The 15,207-nt window shown below is 36.2% G+C and overlaps 2 protein-coding genes across 2 annotated transcripts; one reads left to right on the forward strand and one right to left on the reverse strand.

The window, feature by feature from the left end:
* Window positions 1–1,329: 1,329 nt before the first annotated feature.
* LOC112500936 (transcription factor GTE4-like) lies at window positions 1,330–6,560 on the forward strand. Its single transcript, XM_025104553.1, has 5 exons — window positions 1,330–3,620; window positions 3,704–3,749; window positions 3,833–3,946; window positions 4,076–4,152; window positions 6,106–6,560. The coding sequence occupies exons 1-4, from the start codon at window positions 1,806–1,808 to the stop codon at window positions 4,135–4,137; spliced, it is 2,037 nt and encodes a 678-aa protein (XP_024960321.1). The 5' UTR covers window positions 1,330–1,805; the 3' UTR covers window positions 4,138–4,152; window positions 6,106–6,560.
* A 614-nt stretch (window positions 6,561–7,174) lies between these two features.
* Window positions 7,175–12,650, reverse strand: LOC112500275 (malate dehydrogenase 1, mitochondrial). The gene is made up of 7 exons (XM_025103712.1): window positions 12,335–12,650; window positions 11,249–11,422; window positions 10,589–10,757; window positions 9,528–9,589; window positions 9,331–9,455; window positions 7,597–7,714; window positions 7,175–7,510 (listed from the first exon to the last, which is right to left on the reverse strand). The coding sequence occupies exons 1-7, from the start codon at window positions 12,581–12,583 to the stop codon at window positions 7,370–7,372; spliced, it is 1,038 nt and encodes a 345-aa protein (XP_024959480.1). The 5' UTR covers window positions 12,584–12,650; the 3' UTR covers window positions 7,175–7,369.
* Window positions 12,651–15,207: the final 2,557 nt, after the last annotated feature.

Here is a 15,207-nt window from a genome sequence, read left to right on the forward strand (position 1 = left end):
GATAGGTTTTTATGTGTGTACAAAAGGTGATCGGAGGTGGAGGTGGAGGTGGAGGTGGAGATGGACTTGAAGGATGTGGCAGGTTGAGGGTGGTGTTAATGGAGACGATGGTGGGTTAGGTGGAGGGTTGAGGAGGCAGGGTGGTTCCATGGAGACAGGGTCGTCCATTGACATGTTAAATGTGAGATTTTGAACAGGTCGCCCGAAATTTGGGGCCCAATTTAGGGTGTAAACTATAACCGAAATTGTTTAGGTTCAAATTATTAATTGTTTGGTTTTAGGTTCAAATTATCAATCGTGTAGATTCAGTTTAAAATTGTTAATCGTTTAGGTTTGGCCTGTAACATCTAATGACAACCGTACCAAATATTGTCCATTTTGTTCACACACCTAGACTCATGGTTTTAAATGCGTCTGATAGAGGAGATATCAAGTCCCTTATAAGGCAATTTTTTTATCCTCCGCAACCAATGTGGGATCTTATAATCCACCCCCGTTGGGAGCCTAGCGTCCTCGCTAGCACACTAGTTTGGCTCTGATACCATATGTATCATCTCACGTCAAACATACCCTATGTTTTCCGCTTTGTCCCACACCTAAACTTACAGTTTCAAAACGTGTCTGATAGAGGAGGTATCAAGTCTTTTATAAATCAACATTTGTTCCCTCCCCAATCAATGTGGGATCTTACATAGCCCATTTTTGTTTTTAACATATATTCTCTGTTATCTCAACGATGCAATTTAATCAAAAAATTTTGAATGTAGCAGGACCTACAAAAAGATTGGAACGTCTCTGTATGGAGAAGAAAGGTGGGGGGAAAAGGCAAGGCCGACGGTGGAAGTGGGATCCGTCATTTTAGGTACCTTATCCACAGGTGGTTGCCCGGAGAAGGAAACTATCATCGGAGAGGCAGAGAGAGGTGGTCGAAGGTGGTGTTAACAGAGTGGGAAGACATATTAATAAAAACAAAACGGAAAAAAGATAAAAATGTCCCTTGAGTTAACTAGGCTAACATATTTCGTTAGAGAGAGGGACTTAAAGTATACACTTTTGCATACCACAGGGACTAATAATATGATAAATAAGTTTGAGGGATCATAGTAGGAAAAATCAACAAACAACAAGGACCAAGAATGTAATTTACTGTGAAGTAATTTATTAATTTCTAAAAAAAAAAAAAAAGGCGGCAATTAACCGCCATGGTGAAACATGTAAGAGAAGCGCGTGTGATATAAAAAAGGGCAGGCAGCCACTACTCGCGCTTCATCAGTAAGAAGAGAGACGAGTTCGGATCCACCACCCTTCTGAATCGCCCCCAATTTTCAAACCCTAATTTTAATCCCCAAATTTTTAATTTATCTTTTTCTTTTCTTCTTTTTCTTTTTTCTTTTTTAATTTTTATTTTTTTTCCCTCTTTCGTTACGGATTTGGATCGTCCTCTCACTCGAAAAACCCTAGTTCCCTGCGAATTTTGACCTCTGTTTTCATCCAATTCCAACCATTTTCGCATTAGATCTGGTTCTAGGTTTTGATTTCTGGAATTTTACGGTTTTGTTTTGTCTCCAGGGTTCGATTTCTTTCCATTCTAGGGTTTGGTTTATTGAAAAACTTTGTGGTCGTTCCAAACCCTAGCTTCATCGAACCAATTCGATTTCTTCGTTTCTTTCGAGGGAATCGGAGATCTTTTGGTGGTTCTGATAAAGTCGGGTTTTTTTTTTTTTTCTTTTTGAAACAAAAAGTTAGGGTTTCTAATTTTTCGATTTTGTTAATAGTTTTCTCAGAGGGTGAGTGTTCGTACATGAATGGCTTCAGGAACATTAGATGCGGATAAGATAAGCAAAGAGAAGAGTAAGTGGGGAGGAGGCAATAAAGTCTATACCAGAAGACCTAAAAAGGGAATAAAGAACGCCGCCGCCACCGCTACCGTCTCCGTCACTGCTGTTTCCTCGGCCACCACCATCCCCTCTTCTCCGGTTACGACTGCGACCGCCGTATCTCCAATCACCACCGCAAATAACGAGCAAACCCTAACACCTGACGACGCAAATTTACGAAGGCAGCAAACTTTAAGACGGGTAGCGGAGGCGTCAGATGATTCCTCCGGCCAAGATCTCCGGCAAGTGGTTGCTGAGGAAGCCATTGTTCCTACTGGAAATGGGGTTGTAAGACCTGTTGTTACTTTCGTTGATGATCGGGTGAAGATTCATTTGGAAGCTTCTACGTCCAAGAATGATATTAAGGAGCTTAGGGAGAAGTTAACAGCTGAGCTGGATCAAGTTAGAAGTTTAGTTCAAAGGCTTGAAGACAAAGAAGCCGAGCTTACGAACAATTCGACTCTTCTTGGTGCTGCCGGCATTGATGAGGCTTATAGTCATTCACAGTATCCAGGTAATGTTATGATAGACAGGAGAGCTTTGCTTAGAGTTAATTCAGAAATGGGTGCAGATTATATGGATAGGAGAGCTTTGGCAAGAGTTCATTCTGAAATGCGTTCAGATACGATAGATAGGAGGGCCTTGATGAGAGTCAATTCTGAAGTGGGTTCATTGGCAAATCAAGATACGAGGTTTAGACAGCTAAATGTATCGGTTGTTGATAATAACAGTCTTGGGGCTGGTGAATTCGTTGAGAAAGAGAAAAGGACGCCAAAGGCTAATCAGTACTACCGGAATTCAGATTTTCTTCTTGGAAAGGATAGATTACCTCCTGAGAGTAATAAGAGGCTGAAATCCAATGGAGGGAGAAAATATAGCAGGGAATCGGATTATATGATTGGTCTTGAAAGGCAAAAGAATCAGGTGTTTAGGAGTTGTAGCAATTTGCTCCAGAGGTTGATGAAGCACAAGCATGGTTGGGTGTTCAATGAACCTGTTAATGCGAAGCAGCTTGGGCTTCATGATTACCATGACATCATCAAACATCCTATGGATTTGGGCACGATTAAGAGTCGACTGGCCCAGAACTTCTACAAGAACCCTAGCGAATTTGCGGAGGATGTCAGACTCACCTTTCATAATGCCATGACTTATAATCCAAAAGGGCAAGATGTCCATGTTATGGCTGAACAACTATCAAATATATTTGAAGAAAGATGGACGGTGATTGAGTCTGAGTATAATAGAGACTGGAGGTACGGAACAATTCATGGTGCGGGCACACCCACTCCAACTTCAAGAAAGGTTCATCATTTTGCGCATGCCCCTATAAGAACTCTGGATAGGTCAGAGCCCATGACTTTGCCTTACGTGTCTAGGCCAAAACCGTCAAACTTTGCCCCATCAAGTAGGACACCTGTGCAAACGAAACCTAAAGCCAAGGATCCCAATAAGAGGAACATGACTTATGAAGAGAAGCAAAAGCTCAGCGCAAACCTTCAGAGCTTACCTTCGGAAAAGCTTGACAACATCGTGCAGATCATCAAGAAGAGTAATACTTCTCTTTCTCAACATGACGATGAGATTGAAGTTGATATCGACAGTGTTGATGTCGAAACTCTATGGGAACTTGATCGGTTTGTCACCAATTACAAGAAGAGTTTAAGCAAGCACAGAAGGAAAGCTGAGCTTGCTCAGCAGGCAAGAGCTCTAGCTGGAAATGCAAATCGGACCATGCTAGAAGTATGAACTATATAGAAAATTTCTTCTTGTAGTACAAAATTTTCATTCAGACACATGATTTTAATTATCTGACATTTTTGCAGAATCCAGCAACATCCATCCCAGAGGCACCAACGGAAAAGAGAGCAGGTAACTTTTTCTGAGTTCATATTGCTTGTTTGTTTGGAGGAATTTGATCTCCATGTGCTAATAGATTGCAAATGTGTAAGCAGCTGAGAAGAGTCTTGCTGCTATTCCTGCAAACCAAGGAGATATCAGAGGGGATAATGTCAGTAGGTCTAGTAGTTCAAGCAGTTCGAGCAGCGATTCTGGATCCTCTTCAAGTGGTAATTGATTATATTGTATTTTCTTCTGTTAAGATGTTGCTTCTTTCTGTCATGTTGGTTTTTTCATTGATGTCGATGTTAATTCTGCTGACTTGAAACGTTTTCACTGTTGTTTTGGTGATCTTGCAGATTCAGATAGTGACAGTTCCTCCGCAGATGGATCAGATGCAGGGCATTCACCTAGGTGTTGAACGGAGCAGAGCAAGGTAGCTTACCCCTAATAAAATTCTGCGCATTTATGTTTCTCGCATGCAACATGCTGATTTTTCTTGCCATACTTTGTTATAAGATGATGTGCGTTTTTTTATTGAGTGCTCGTTTATAGGTTGTTTATTTGTTTATATTTTGGTACTTTGCGTTCATTCTTATATCGACTGTTTATAGAGTTCTGTACAGCTTATTGAGTGGTAATATAGCTTCTCGATGTTTGAGGGGATTGTCGAGGCTCTCCATTGTATTTGGAGCTTGATCGATAGGCCCTTCTTTGTCATGGGTCTTTCTGCATACTTTTTGTGAAGGTGGTGAAAATTTGAGGCTCGAGTCATTCGGTATATGTGAAAGTCATGTATGTTGAAGAGAATTAGTCTGTGCTTATTATGAAATAGAACTAAAATAGTGATTGCCATTTTCATTCGTAGTAGCACCCATCAAAGGCTCCGTCAATCTTTCTTTATTGGGTAAGAAAGTCATTCACCTTGTTTGCCCTGTTTTTTCACCATCACCAACTTCAAGAGTACTGTTCTTTTGGAAGGTTAGAACCAGTAAAAACCTATTTCCATGTGAAAAGTATATAACTTGACTTGGCTTGTTTGAATGTTCAAGAGAGGTAGAATAGACTGAGGCAGTGTTTGTTTTGATTGTTAAATCCTTTTGAGGCCTTACTGATAACCTCTGGGGTACGTACCGGACAGGACTGCTGTTCAGCATTTGGTGAGACATGATTGGACATGTAAAAATGGCTAATTTACCCTTAATGAGTTGTTTATATTTTGATTAATTTATTTAATTATTAAATTATAGCAAAATATATCATTGGAAAGTTTCATCAAGACAATTAAAATGACACCGAAATATGAAGTTCATTGACTTCCAATTGCTGCCAACTTCGTGATAGAACGACCATGCGAAGGGATACAGATAGGCTGTCCTCCCACACTTAGGGCATTGTGTTACACCTTACATGTATGTATTTAGCGCTATTGTCAAGTATCTCATTCACTACTAAAAGAAAGGTATGGATATTCTGCTCAGAAGCTTGACGAAGAAGCGTAAGCAAAAAGCATATTTTAGGAAAGAGGTCCCAGTAGCTCAGCTGGTTACAGCTAATGAGTTTTTACTTTATACCCTTTCTATATTATCTTTTTATTATTAAAATTTAATAATTTACATAAATTAACCAAAATATAGGAAAGGTATTAAAATAATATTTTGAGGACAGTAAAGTAAAAGTTTAAGAAGACTAAATACGACAAATAAAATTTGAAGAACGGAAAAATGTAAAGAGGGAGACATATTAGATGTTTTAGAAGAGAATTAAGCTTTATTTTAAGGGTATGTCGGCAAAATATAGGCTTGTTACATCTTGTTCCATGGGGTTGAGGTGGAACACGCCCGTTCCACTTTGCTCCACTTAGAAGTCATGCCAAACATGGAACAGTGATCTCTCTTCTGTTTTGTGTACCAAATGCACCTTTATAGTACATTGCCTGCTATATGGTAAATTGTCTTGAAATAGTATGTATGCATTTTTTCTCTCTCACACTGAACTTCAATTACACCTGTATGCTTTGATTGGTTTCGGAAGTAGATTGTGAAAATAGTGATCTGAAAATAACTAAGATTGTTGCTCGTTATCTCTATTACTACAACGGGTTAACAGTTCAAGTTTTTGGAGATATATTTGGCATTTCGGTAAATTTATGATGGAGAATGTTGCATTTCAGAAATGGTATCAATTTTAGCAAATATTTTGTTATAATTATGTTATGTGTTGAAGATATGTTCTCGCTTATCTCTTTATCGTAAATATGAATCTTAGGAACTACCGGATTTCTAATGATTCTGATTATGAAAAGATCATATGTGCACTTCCTGGAAATGAAAATCTTCTGTTTCTTGGTTACGTTTCGTTATGATGGAATTGTTTGACTATTTGGCAGATTGTAGCGGATTTTTATTGAAATTACAAAAAATGGTGCTTCTGATATAATGGCCGAACCCGGATGATGTGCAGAAGGATGTCAAGTTGAAATTATGTTTGAACTTGTTGAGGTGATGGCTTCGAGTTCGATTCAGTTAGAAATTAGGGTGTATGAAATAGATGTTTTTAGAGATACGGGAACTCCTTGGCGTAGCAAATGTAGGTTTAGTTGCAAGGAACCGGAACCCGTCGTCATCGTAGGGGTTTGGAATTTAATAGAAAAGATTGGTTTCATAAGTTGGTGTTTTGCCCTTCATTATATTCTTTGTAATGATCTCAGTCAGATGCCAAATGGGAAGAAAAAAAAAACATGTATAGTTCCTGCTGCCATTTTCTATTTCTCTAACTTTGCAAACTTCTGCTTGAAATATTCAATTTGCAGCCAAAAGTTATAAAATATTTGCTTTTATGGAACTTCAATTAGTGGTTATTTACCAGAAAAAGCCAATATCTTTTTCTCACTTTATTGGGTGACATTTTGGATCATCAAATAAGATTCTTGGTAAGTGATCTTATTCGGTAAGAGTTTAAGGGCTTGTTCATTAAGTTTCTAGGGGAAGCTTTATGTAAAAAACCAAGTCCTTTTAATTCCAAACCTACCATTCCTAATTAAAAAACGCACCATTTCTATCTATGAAAAAGCTCTCCCACCTCCCATTTTATGTAGACAACTTTATCCATACAAGACTGGTTGTTTGGTTTTTCCCTTGAGTCGTATAAATAAAACCGTCTGTGTAAATTAATGTCTACACAAAATGAGAGAATTTGTTTGGGAGGGTTTTTCATGGATGGAAAGAACATGTTCTTTAACTGAGGGGCAGATTTGGAAAAAAAAAAACTTAACTTTCTACATAAAGTAGAAGAATACCGAATAAGTAGTTAAAGTACCAAATAGTCGTATATTGCTGAACGAACAAGCTACGAGTCCCATTAAGCTGTTAACAAACAGGACCGACCAGACTGCCCCTAAGAGTCTGCATCACTTGATGAATAAATTCTTGGTTTTTGCCATGCTTGCCTGGTAAGAGTTTGATAAACGGCTCCTTAATATTTGCTTAAAGCATCCAAGAAAAAGATGTTTCAACACTCAATAATGGTGGAATTGAGATACAAAGTGTATATGGTTAGCAATTGGCTTCCTTTTTATTGGGCAGGCAGGTAATTAAGACTCAGAAGCATGTTACAAGAAGTTATGCAAAACTGTGATGGATGCAACCAACATTTTAGTTTTGGTTGGCAAACTTGATTCCCTTCTCGATAGACGACTTTAGTTCGGGCAAAAGGGCTTCCAATCCTTGTTTCTCATAGTCTGAAAGTGAGCCGAGCCCAAGCACTTCCTCGACGCCATTTTTCCCAAGTCTCACCTGCAGAGCACCACAAAGGCCGATATCATCACTTGAAAATATTAAAAGCGTTGGATGTGAAAATAGAAGAAGAAAACCAACAGTACCTTTGATGCAAAGAAAGGTAGTTCAGTTATGTTTGATTGCACAAAGGAACATTCTACAACATCAGGGACCCCATTAAGTCCTTTTAAGCAAGCATCAGCAAATATGGCTCCAGCATAACTGCATTAAATTATACCTCGGATTATTTCCTTTCTTTTAAGAAGCAAATATCGTCAACGGGGAACTGTAAAATTGGATTGGTATATATATATATATATATATATATATATATATATATATAGAGAGAGAGAGAGAGAGAGACGAAGGATCATGTGATAATAGGAATTAAGGTGAGAAGTGTAAGAAGGGATTTGGACCCTTAATCACTTTTAATTCCAAAACAACCCATGAATTGCACTTTAGAAGAGAATTGATCTAATGTATCTCGTTAGTGTTGATCTAGTGGTTCCCTCCAATTAGGATTGATCAAGGGTGAAGATTTTTCTTACCCTTCTCATCATAACTTTAATTCTCACCGGAACCCATCCCCCTCCTCTCTCTCTCTCTCTCTCTCTCTCTCTCTCTCTCTCTATATATATATATATATATATATATATATATATATATATATGCCAAAAACATGATCAAGAACATGTTTTCTTCAAACAAGGCTTAGGGGTTGTTTGGTTGGTTTTCCATTAGGTCCTGTATGGATAAAGCTGTCTGTGTGGATTAATAACATGTTTGTATAGATTGGGAAAGTATTTGTTAAGGTTTTTTCATAGATGGAATGAGTGTGTTTTCTAAGTGGATAGATAGGTTTGGAAAATCTTGGCTTTCTGCAAAAAGCTCCCCCTAAATAAGTTACTTTTATATCATTAAGCCACTACCAAACAGTCATATATAGCTGATAGAATAAGCTGCGAGTCCCATTAAGCTCCTAACAGACATGCCCTTACTCATAAACACAGAGGATTCTGTCAATAGCTAGAAACAAAATGTCCAAATCATTTACTTAGTTATAGAAAATCGTTACATGGCAATCTGGAAATTAAAATGATCAAGAAAGCAGCAGAAAAGCAGTTGATATAAAGATTCAGAAAATGTGTACACAAGTGAGACCAGTGTTCAAAAAGGAGGGTCATTGGCCTAAGACGCGTCTCTATCAGTACAATAAGATTCGTAGCATTTGTGTAAGGACTAAGGCGTGGCTCCGCATTTTTTTACAAGGTGCGACTTTTTTCAAATTTTTAATTTAATTTTTTTAAACATTTGTGTTTTCACTTCTAACGTTAGATTTTACACTTTTACAAACTTACCTAGATAATAACAAGCAACTGGATTCCACATGTGCCTGTTGGTTATAAATATCATAGATAATAATGTACGATAATAAGTTTCTCATTACTTACTAACGTAAGAAGCCACATGAAAATTGACCCAAGTCTATTTCCTTTTTTAGCTTAAAATCTATTGCACTTTAGTTAGTTTCACTAGTTTCTGAGTTGTGGTCCATATGTAAGAAGTCTGGTACCATTTCTAGTCTATAAGGCCGTCATTCACGGCCGAAAAAACAGTGAACTAAATTAATCAAGTGATTTATTCTCTTCAAAGATTCTCCTACTTGGCTATTACTATTTTTCTTCTAAGACATCCTTATTCATTGAGATATTATTAGACTTATTTTCTGCTCCTACCCGATATCCCAATTTGAGTTATGTACCATGCAATAACAGCGTGTTAGCTAGAATAAACAGGTTGAACAAACGGAATTGGAAATATCAGTTCAAACTTACGCCATAGAGAGTGTAGCGGAACCCTTTCCAGCCTTGGCCTCCACAACCTCCGTTCCACCATCTTGTGTTCGTTTTGTAAGAGCAGTTATCTCTTCAGCTGATAAATCATTTGCAGTTGGTGTGGCCTACATTTGGAAGCATGTGTCAGTACCCATAAACTCTAATGCATCTAAAATAGAACAATAAGCAAGTAATACCTGAGAAAACAATGGCAGAATGGTAATGCCGGCATGACCACCAACAACAGGTACATTAACGCCTGGAACAAGGGGATATAATTTAGACTTCAAGAAGAGGTTGCTTGTAGCTTTAACCAAGGTTTTAAAAGACGGAATCAGGCGTCAAGGCGTTTTCCCTCAATGAGGCAAGGCGGAAACAAATATACACCAAAATATGTATATATACTACATAAATATATATACAATATATACAATACCAAGTAACTAAGGTCGTTGATTCAGTGGTTCTTGACAGAGGAAAGAGTGAAACTGTAAGATAAGTTGAGATGGTGTGGAAATTTTGGTTGCTTGGAGGAAGAGGAAGAGTCAAACCACACTTATTGATCGACATTAGAAAGTACTAGTACTAGCTTTTTGGGTTTTAAATTAAAAGCGTACATTGGGGCCATCAGACTTTAACTTTTAGTTTTCTAAAATAAAAAATGACACTTATCTATTCTATATTATAGAGCATTTGACAAAAACTCTTAAAAACCATTTTTTGTGCATGAAGTACTGTTTATTGATACATATTACTTACAATTCAATATTACAATTAAAGCTTCATGTTTGAATTCGTGTAACTAACTGTAGATAAACATAATCAAATATAGGATAAATATCTCATTTTAAGTATAAAAAATCTAAAATATAATGATAAAAATCATTGAGTTCTAACAGAATTCTTAATTATTATCTTTATAAAAAAGTATATTATTAAACCACAAAATAAATTACTTCATTATTAAACTCGAAATTAAATTGTAATTAAAAATTTAATTAAAGAAATTACACGAAAAAAACGAGAACATTGATATAATTTTTTCAAATTTTTTATCTTCAAATTTATATTTTATTCAAACATAAAAACATTATCCTTTCTCAAAACCACATAAAACCGTATTGTATCAATAGACAAAGAATAAAATGAATGTATCTTAGGTGCGGTTTCAGGCCGCCTCGCCTCGAGGCATACGCCTCAAACGATTTTTAAAACCATGGCTTTAACTTGCGAAAATATCAGAAATACATAATCATACCAGCAACTGGAACCTTCGCTTTTCCGGCATAAAAAGTCTTTGCCCTGACAACATCAAGTGTGGTCACACCAAATAGCCTTTTCTCATCGTAGGTACCTGCTTTCTTGAAAACCTCAGAAGCAATGGGCACAGTGGAGTTAACCGGGTTGCTGATCATATTCACAAGTGCCTATTAGTCATAAATGAGCGGAAAAATTCATTAGATAACTAGCAACATAGGCATTAAAAATTGCTTCTCATAGCCTAAACCAGAGACGGACCTAGAAATTTTTTCAAGCAGTAGCACCATTTGACTATAAGAAACAAATATAGGGGTATTTTTCACAAAATCATTTTTGGTCTGTTGGTTAATTCATTGGTTTTCATATGTGAGGTTTTGTGTTGAAGTCTTTTATTGCAATTTTTCTCAGAAACATAATAAATCTGAAATTAAAAGTTAAAAACAAAGAAAATGACACTAACAGAATTTGAACTTGGGTCTGAGGTGGAAAAAAAGACTTGCAAACCAACTCTACGAAGGGAAACTTGTGTCTTCATTGTAGTTTCAAAATATATACTGTGCCATGCAACAAATTTATACGGTGGAACTTTTCACGACCCTATACTTTTTTACAGTACGACAGAGGAACGAAGTGGTGACCCCTGCCACCACATACTCACGTGAGGGCAGTACTTGGCAATCGCAGTGCATAGACCCTTAACAATACCGGCATTGATGTTGAAAAGATCATCACGAGTCATTCCCGGTTTCCTTGGTACACCGGCTGGAATGATGACAACATCAGCTCCTTCCAATGCCTTTCCAAGATTTTCTTCACCCATGTAACCGACCACCTATATATAATAAAAAGATCAATACATTTCCACACCAATAGATCAACCCTACCCATCATATTTCGGTAAGTTCTTGCTTCGGGTCACCTTGGATCTAACTTGGGATTGAAAAGTAATGCAATTTATCCTTGTAGTTTAATTAAGCACGATTCTTGATTGATATGATAAAAGAGATCTATGTTTGTTTCTCCCTTACTGCTATAAGGACATTGATCAAGTTTACTGTAGGTGATTTCTGTACCCTTATATATGCCACTTGTGATGACTCACTTAAGCTTGTTGTCGTGTCCAAGTTTATTGAAGAATTCGATTATGGAAGCTTGCTTTAGTAATTTTCCTTGGTAGACTTTGATCTCTTAATCTGTTAATCCCCGTTTCTAGATGTTTGAGAATTCAAAAGTTTGTGACTTGGAAATGTCATCATATTTTAGTAAGTTCCTGTTAATTTGTTAATCCCCGGTTCAGATATTGCCTAGGTTTCCAAATCACAAAATTTTGAATTCTCAAACATCTAGAAATGAGGATCAACAAATTAAGAGATCAAAGTCTACAAAGGAGAAAAACTAGAGAGTAAGTTTCCATAAATGAATTCTTCAGTGATGCTGGACAAAATAACAAGCTTAATTTAGTCGTGGCATATATAATGGTAAAGCAATCACCTACATAAACTTGATCAATGTCCTTATAGAAACATCCGAAACCACGAATGATCTCTTTTATCATATCAATTAAGAATCGCGCTTAATTAAACTACAAATATAAAAGAAGAATCAAAACAGATCGAAACAGAAGACGTTATTTGATAACGAAGGAACTATCATTAAACACCAAAAACCCTAGCGACAGATAATGATCGAAAACTGACCAGGAGAGATTGAAAATGAAAAGGGCAGGGATTTAGCTAAAGAGAACCTCAGATCTGGTGTTGATGTGGCTGACGTCAGCTGCAACACCAGGTGTGCCGGCGATATCGTAGAGAGAGAGGCTAGATACAAGAGGGTTTAACTTCATGAGGAGTGCAAGGGGTTGTCCAATACCTCCGGCTGCTCCCAAGACGGCGACCTTACGCGCCGGAGCAGACTCCGACGAGTAAGTCCGGCGAAGTAAAGAAGAAGATGAAGAATTCTTGAGCATGGATCTCAACATAGTAGCAGACCTCATTGTTCTAATCTCCTGCCTAATGTTTCCAGAGATAGAGAGAAGGTATGGAAATGGAGGAATTGCGAGAATCGGAGAAGAGAAATCAAAGACGGAGAGTTGGTTTTGTGGGGGTGGGGGTATTCGGATCGGGTCTTGGGTCGATATTTTCATGGTTCCTATTTTAAGTAAGTAAAGCATTTCTAATGTAAGTTAATTTATATATTAACTTATTTTTTTATTTGATTGTTTAATGTACATAAGTTAACTTATTGATAAGTTATTATGTTTGACAAACTAACTGGTAAGCTAGTCAGTGATTGATAAAATAAATATGGGGCTTTGTCTTTGGAGCCCCTTAATTCCGAAGAAGGTAAACATTTTCATTTGGCGTTTTCTTAAATAGCCTATTCCCGTAAGATTTAATCTATCTAAGAGAGGGATTCAGTTACAGTCTTTAGAGTGCATCCTGTGTGAAAAAGGTGTCGAAACAATGGATCACTGTTTCTTTTCTTGTTCGGTGGCAAGYATTCTTTGGAGGAAAATTTGGGCTTGGTGGGATCTTAAAGCTCCACGACTTTCATCGGTGGCTGATTTTAAAATGCTGATCAAACAAGTAGGATCTCTTCGCAAGGTTGGTATAATTTTTTTATCAGTDTGCGTTGTGGCTCTTTGGCATCTTTGGAAGTGGCGGAACGAAATTCTTCATGCTGAGGATGAGGTGAAAACCAAGAAAAAAGGTGAAGATCCATTCCCTTGTGTTCAAAATATCTCGAAGCTTTGGATGGGAAACATAAATCGTAAATTTCATCTTAATTGGGAAGTTTGGTCTTCCTCTCCCTATTTTATTTAGTCTCTTTGTTTTTGTCATCCCGTCTGTTTGGGATAGGTTTTTTTTTACTTTGGTTTTGTAAGGGGATGTCTTGGTTTCGTCTTTTTGCCCCTCGTATTTTTGGTAGCGTTGTATTTTCTTGTATCTAGCTTCTTGCTAGATTTGTTTTTGTTTTAATATAGTGGTTGGTTTGGTGAGGGTGATGGCCTTGCCGAAGCTCTCTTCTTTGTTCTTCCTTTTGCCTTTAAAAAAAAATAAATATGGGGCTGTTTGATAGTTGATGAATGGTTAGGTGCAGAATGATTAAGTGGTCAGAATGATTAAGAGACTTTTATGATATAATATAAAATGAAATATAATTGTTTGGTAATTGTTTAGAATGAAATTAGAGCGTTGAATGGTTAAGGGAGATCCAATATACAAAATCATTCAGAAGGTTTTAGAACCATTAAGAGACAAACTTTTTTTTACTAAACAATCTCAACGATTCAGATATTATCTCTTAATGGAACTATTAAAAGGTAAATAAACAACCCCTATGTTTGATAAAAACTAGTTGATAAGTTAGTTGAAACATGTAAAATGAAAAAAATGACATGTTTAAAAATTATTAAAAAATTAATATTTTATAATATATTTAAACTAATTCAATAATAATATAATATCTATACTATATTCTAAAGTATTTGATAAAAACTTTTAAAAATCATTTTTTTATGCATGAAGTATTATTTATTGATACATATTACTTAAAATTTAAGATTACAAGTAATTTTACTTAAGTACAACTTATTAAAGCTCCATTTTTAAATTTGTGTAATTAACTGYWGATAAACATAATTAAATACAAGATAAACATCCATTTTAAATATAGAAAATCTAAAACATAATTAAGATAAGCAGCATTAAGTTCTAACAGAATGTTTAATTATTATCTTTATAAAAAATAATATTATTAAACCAAAATTAATATATACTATATTCTAAAACATTTGACAAAAACTCTTAAAAATCATTTTTTATGTATGAAATACTGTTTATTAATGCATATTACTTACAATTTAAGATTATAAGTAATTTTGCATAAATACAACTTATTACCACTCATAGTAATTAAAATTTATTAATTAATTTTAATTATATAATATATATTAATAATGGATTATTAGTTATTTTTATATGTTATCAACTATAACAATTATAATAATTCTTATCGAATGTTTTTTCAACAATAATACCATCTTTTCTCTCTGATTTCACCGTAGTCTCCTGATTCTTTTCCGACTTTCTTAGAATTAGAAATCATTTACATCAAAAATGTTTTTTTAATTATATACAACAAATACAACAAATAAACTCATATACCCTCTTCACTTATGGTAAAGTTTGAACCCTGACCTCCTAGGCTATGCTGTCAAAATCGCGATATATCGCCGATATATCGGCGATATATCGGATATCGCTCGTAGGAAAAAAATCGGACATGAAATATCGGTCAAAATATCGGGAACGATATTATCGGCGATATTTAACGATATTTAGCGATATTTTAGTGATAAAATCGGTCCGATATTCCGATTTTTACAAGGGTTAAAATTTGGCACAAGCACAATAGTCAAAATGGGTGATAGAGAAGAGAGACCTGTCGCTGGCTCTGTCGTTGGCTAAGTTGCTGTCGCTGGGCAGTGGCTTGGCTATGTTGTATCGGTTACAAGAAAAACAGAGGAGATCGAGAAGAGAGACCGAGAGAGAAAAGAGAGAGACCGAGAGAGAAAAGAGAGACGACGTGAGAAGAAGTCGTCGTAGACAGTACTGT

This window comes from Cynara cardunculus (assembly GCF_001531365.2).
Source record: "Cynara cardunculus var. scolymus isolate 2C chromosome LG 17, CcrdV1, whole genome shotgun sequence".
Classification (NCBI taxonomy): domain Eukaryota; kingdom Viridiplantae; phylum Streptophyta; class Magnoliopsida; order Asterales; family Asteraceae; genus Cynara; species Cynara cardunculus.

What these genes read in the sequence shown, in the direction of transcription:
- LOC112500936 (XM_025104553.1), top strand. Translation starts at nt 1,806, where the DNA reads ATGGCTTCAGGAACATTAGATGCGGATAAGATAAGCAAAGAGAAGAGT. An exon ending in CAAATCGGACCATGCTAGAA is followed by an intron (nt 3,621 to 3,703) that starts GTATGAACTATA and finishes ACATTTTTGCAG; the next exon opens with AATCCAGCAACATCCATCCC. An exon ending in TTCTGGATCCTCTTCAAGTG is followed by an intron (nt 3,947 to 4,075) that starts GTAATTGATTAT and finishes GTGATCTTGCAG; the next exon opens with ATTCAGATAGTGACAGTTCC.
- LOC112500275 (XM_025103712.1), bottom strand. Translation starts at nt 12,583, where the DNA reads ATGAGGTCTGCTACTATGTTGAGATCCATGCTCAAGAATTCTTCATCT. An exon ending in TTGCCAAGTACTGCCCTCAC is followed by an intron (nt 10,758 to 11,248) that starts GTGAGTATGTGG and finishes TATGACTAATAG; the next exon opens with GCACTTGTGAATATGATCAG. An exon ending in TACCTTTCTTTGCATCAAAG is followed by an intron (nt 7,511 to 7,596) that starts GTACTGTTGGTT and finishes GGTGCTCTGCAG; the next exon opens with GTGAGACTTGGGAAAAATGG.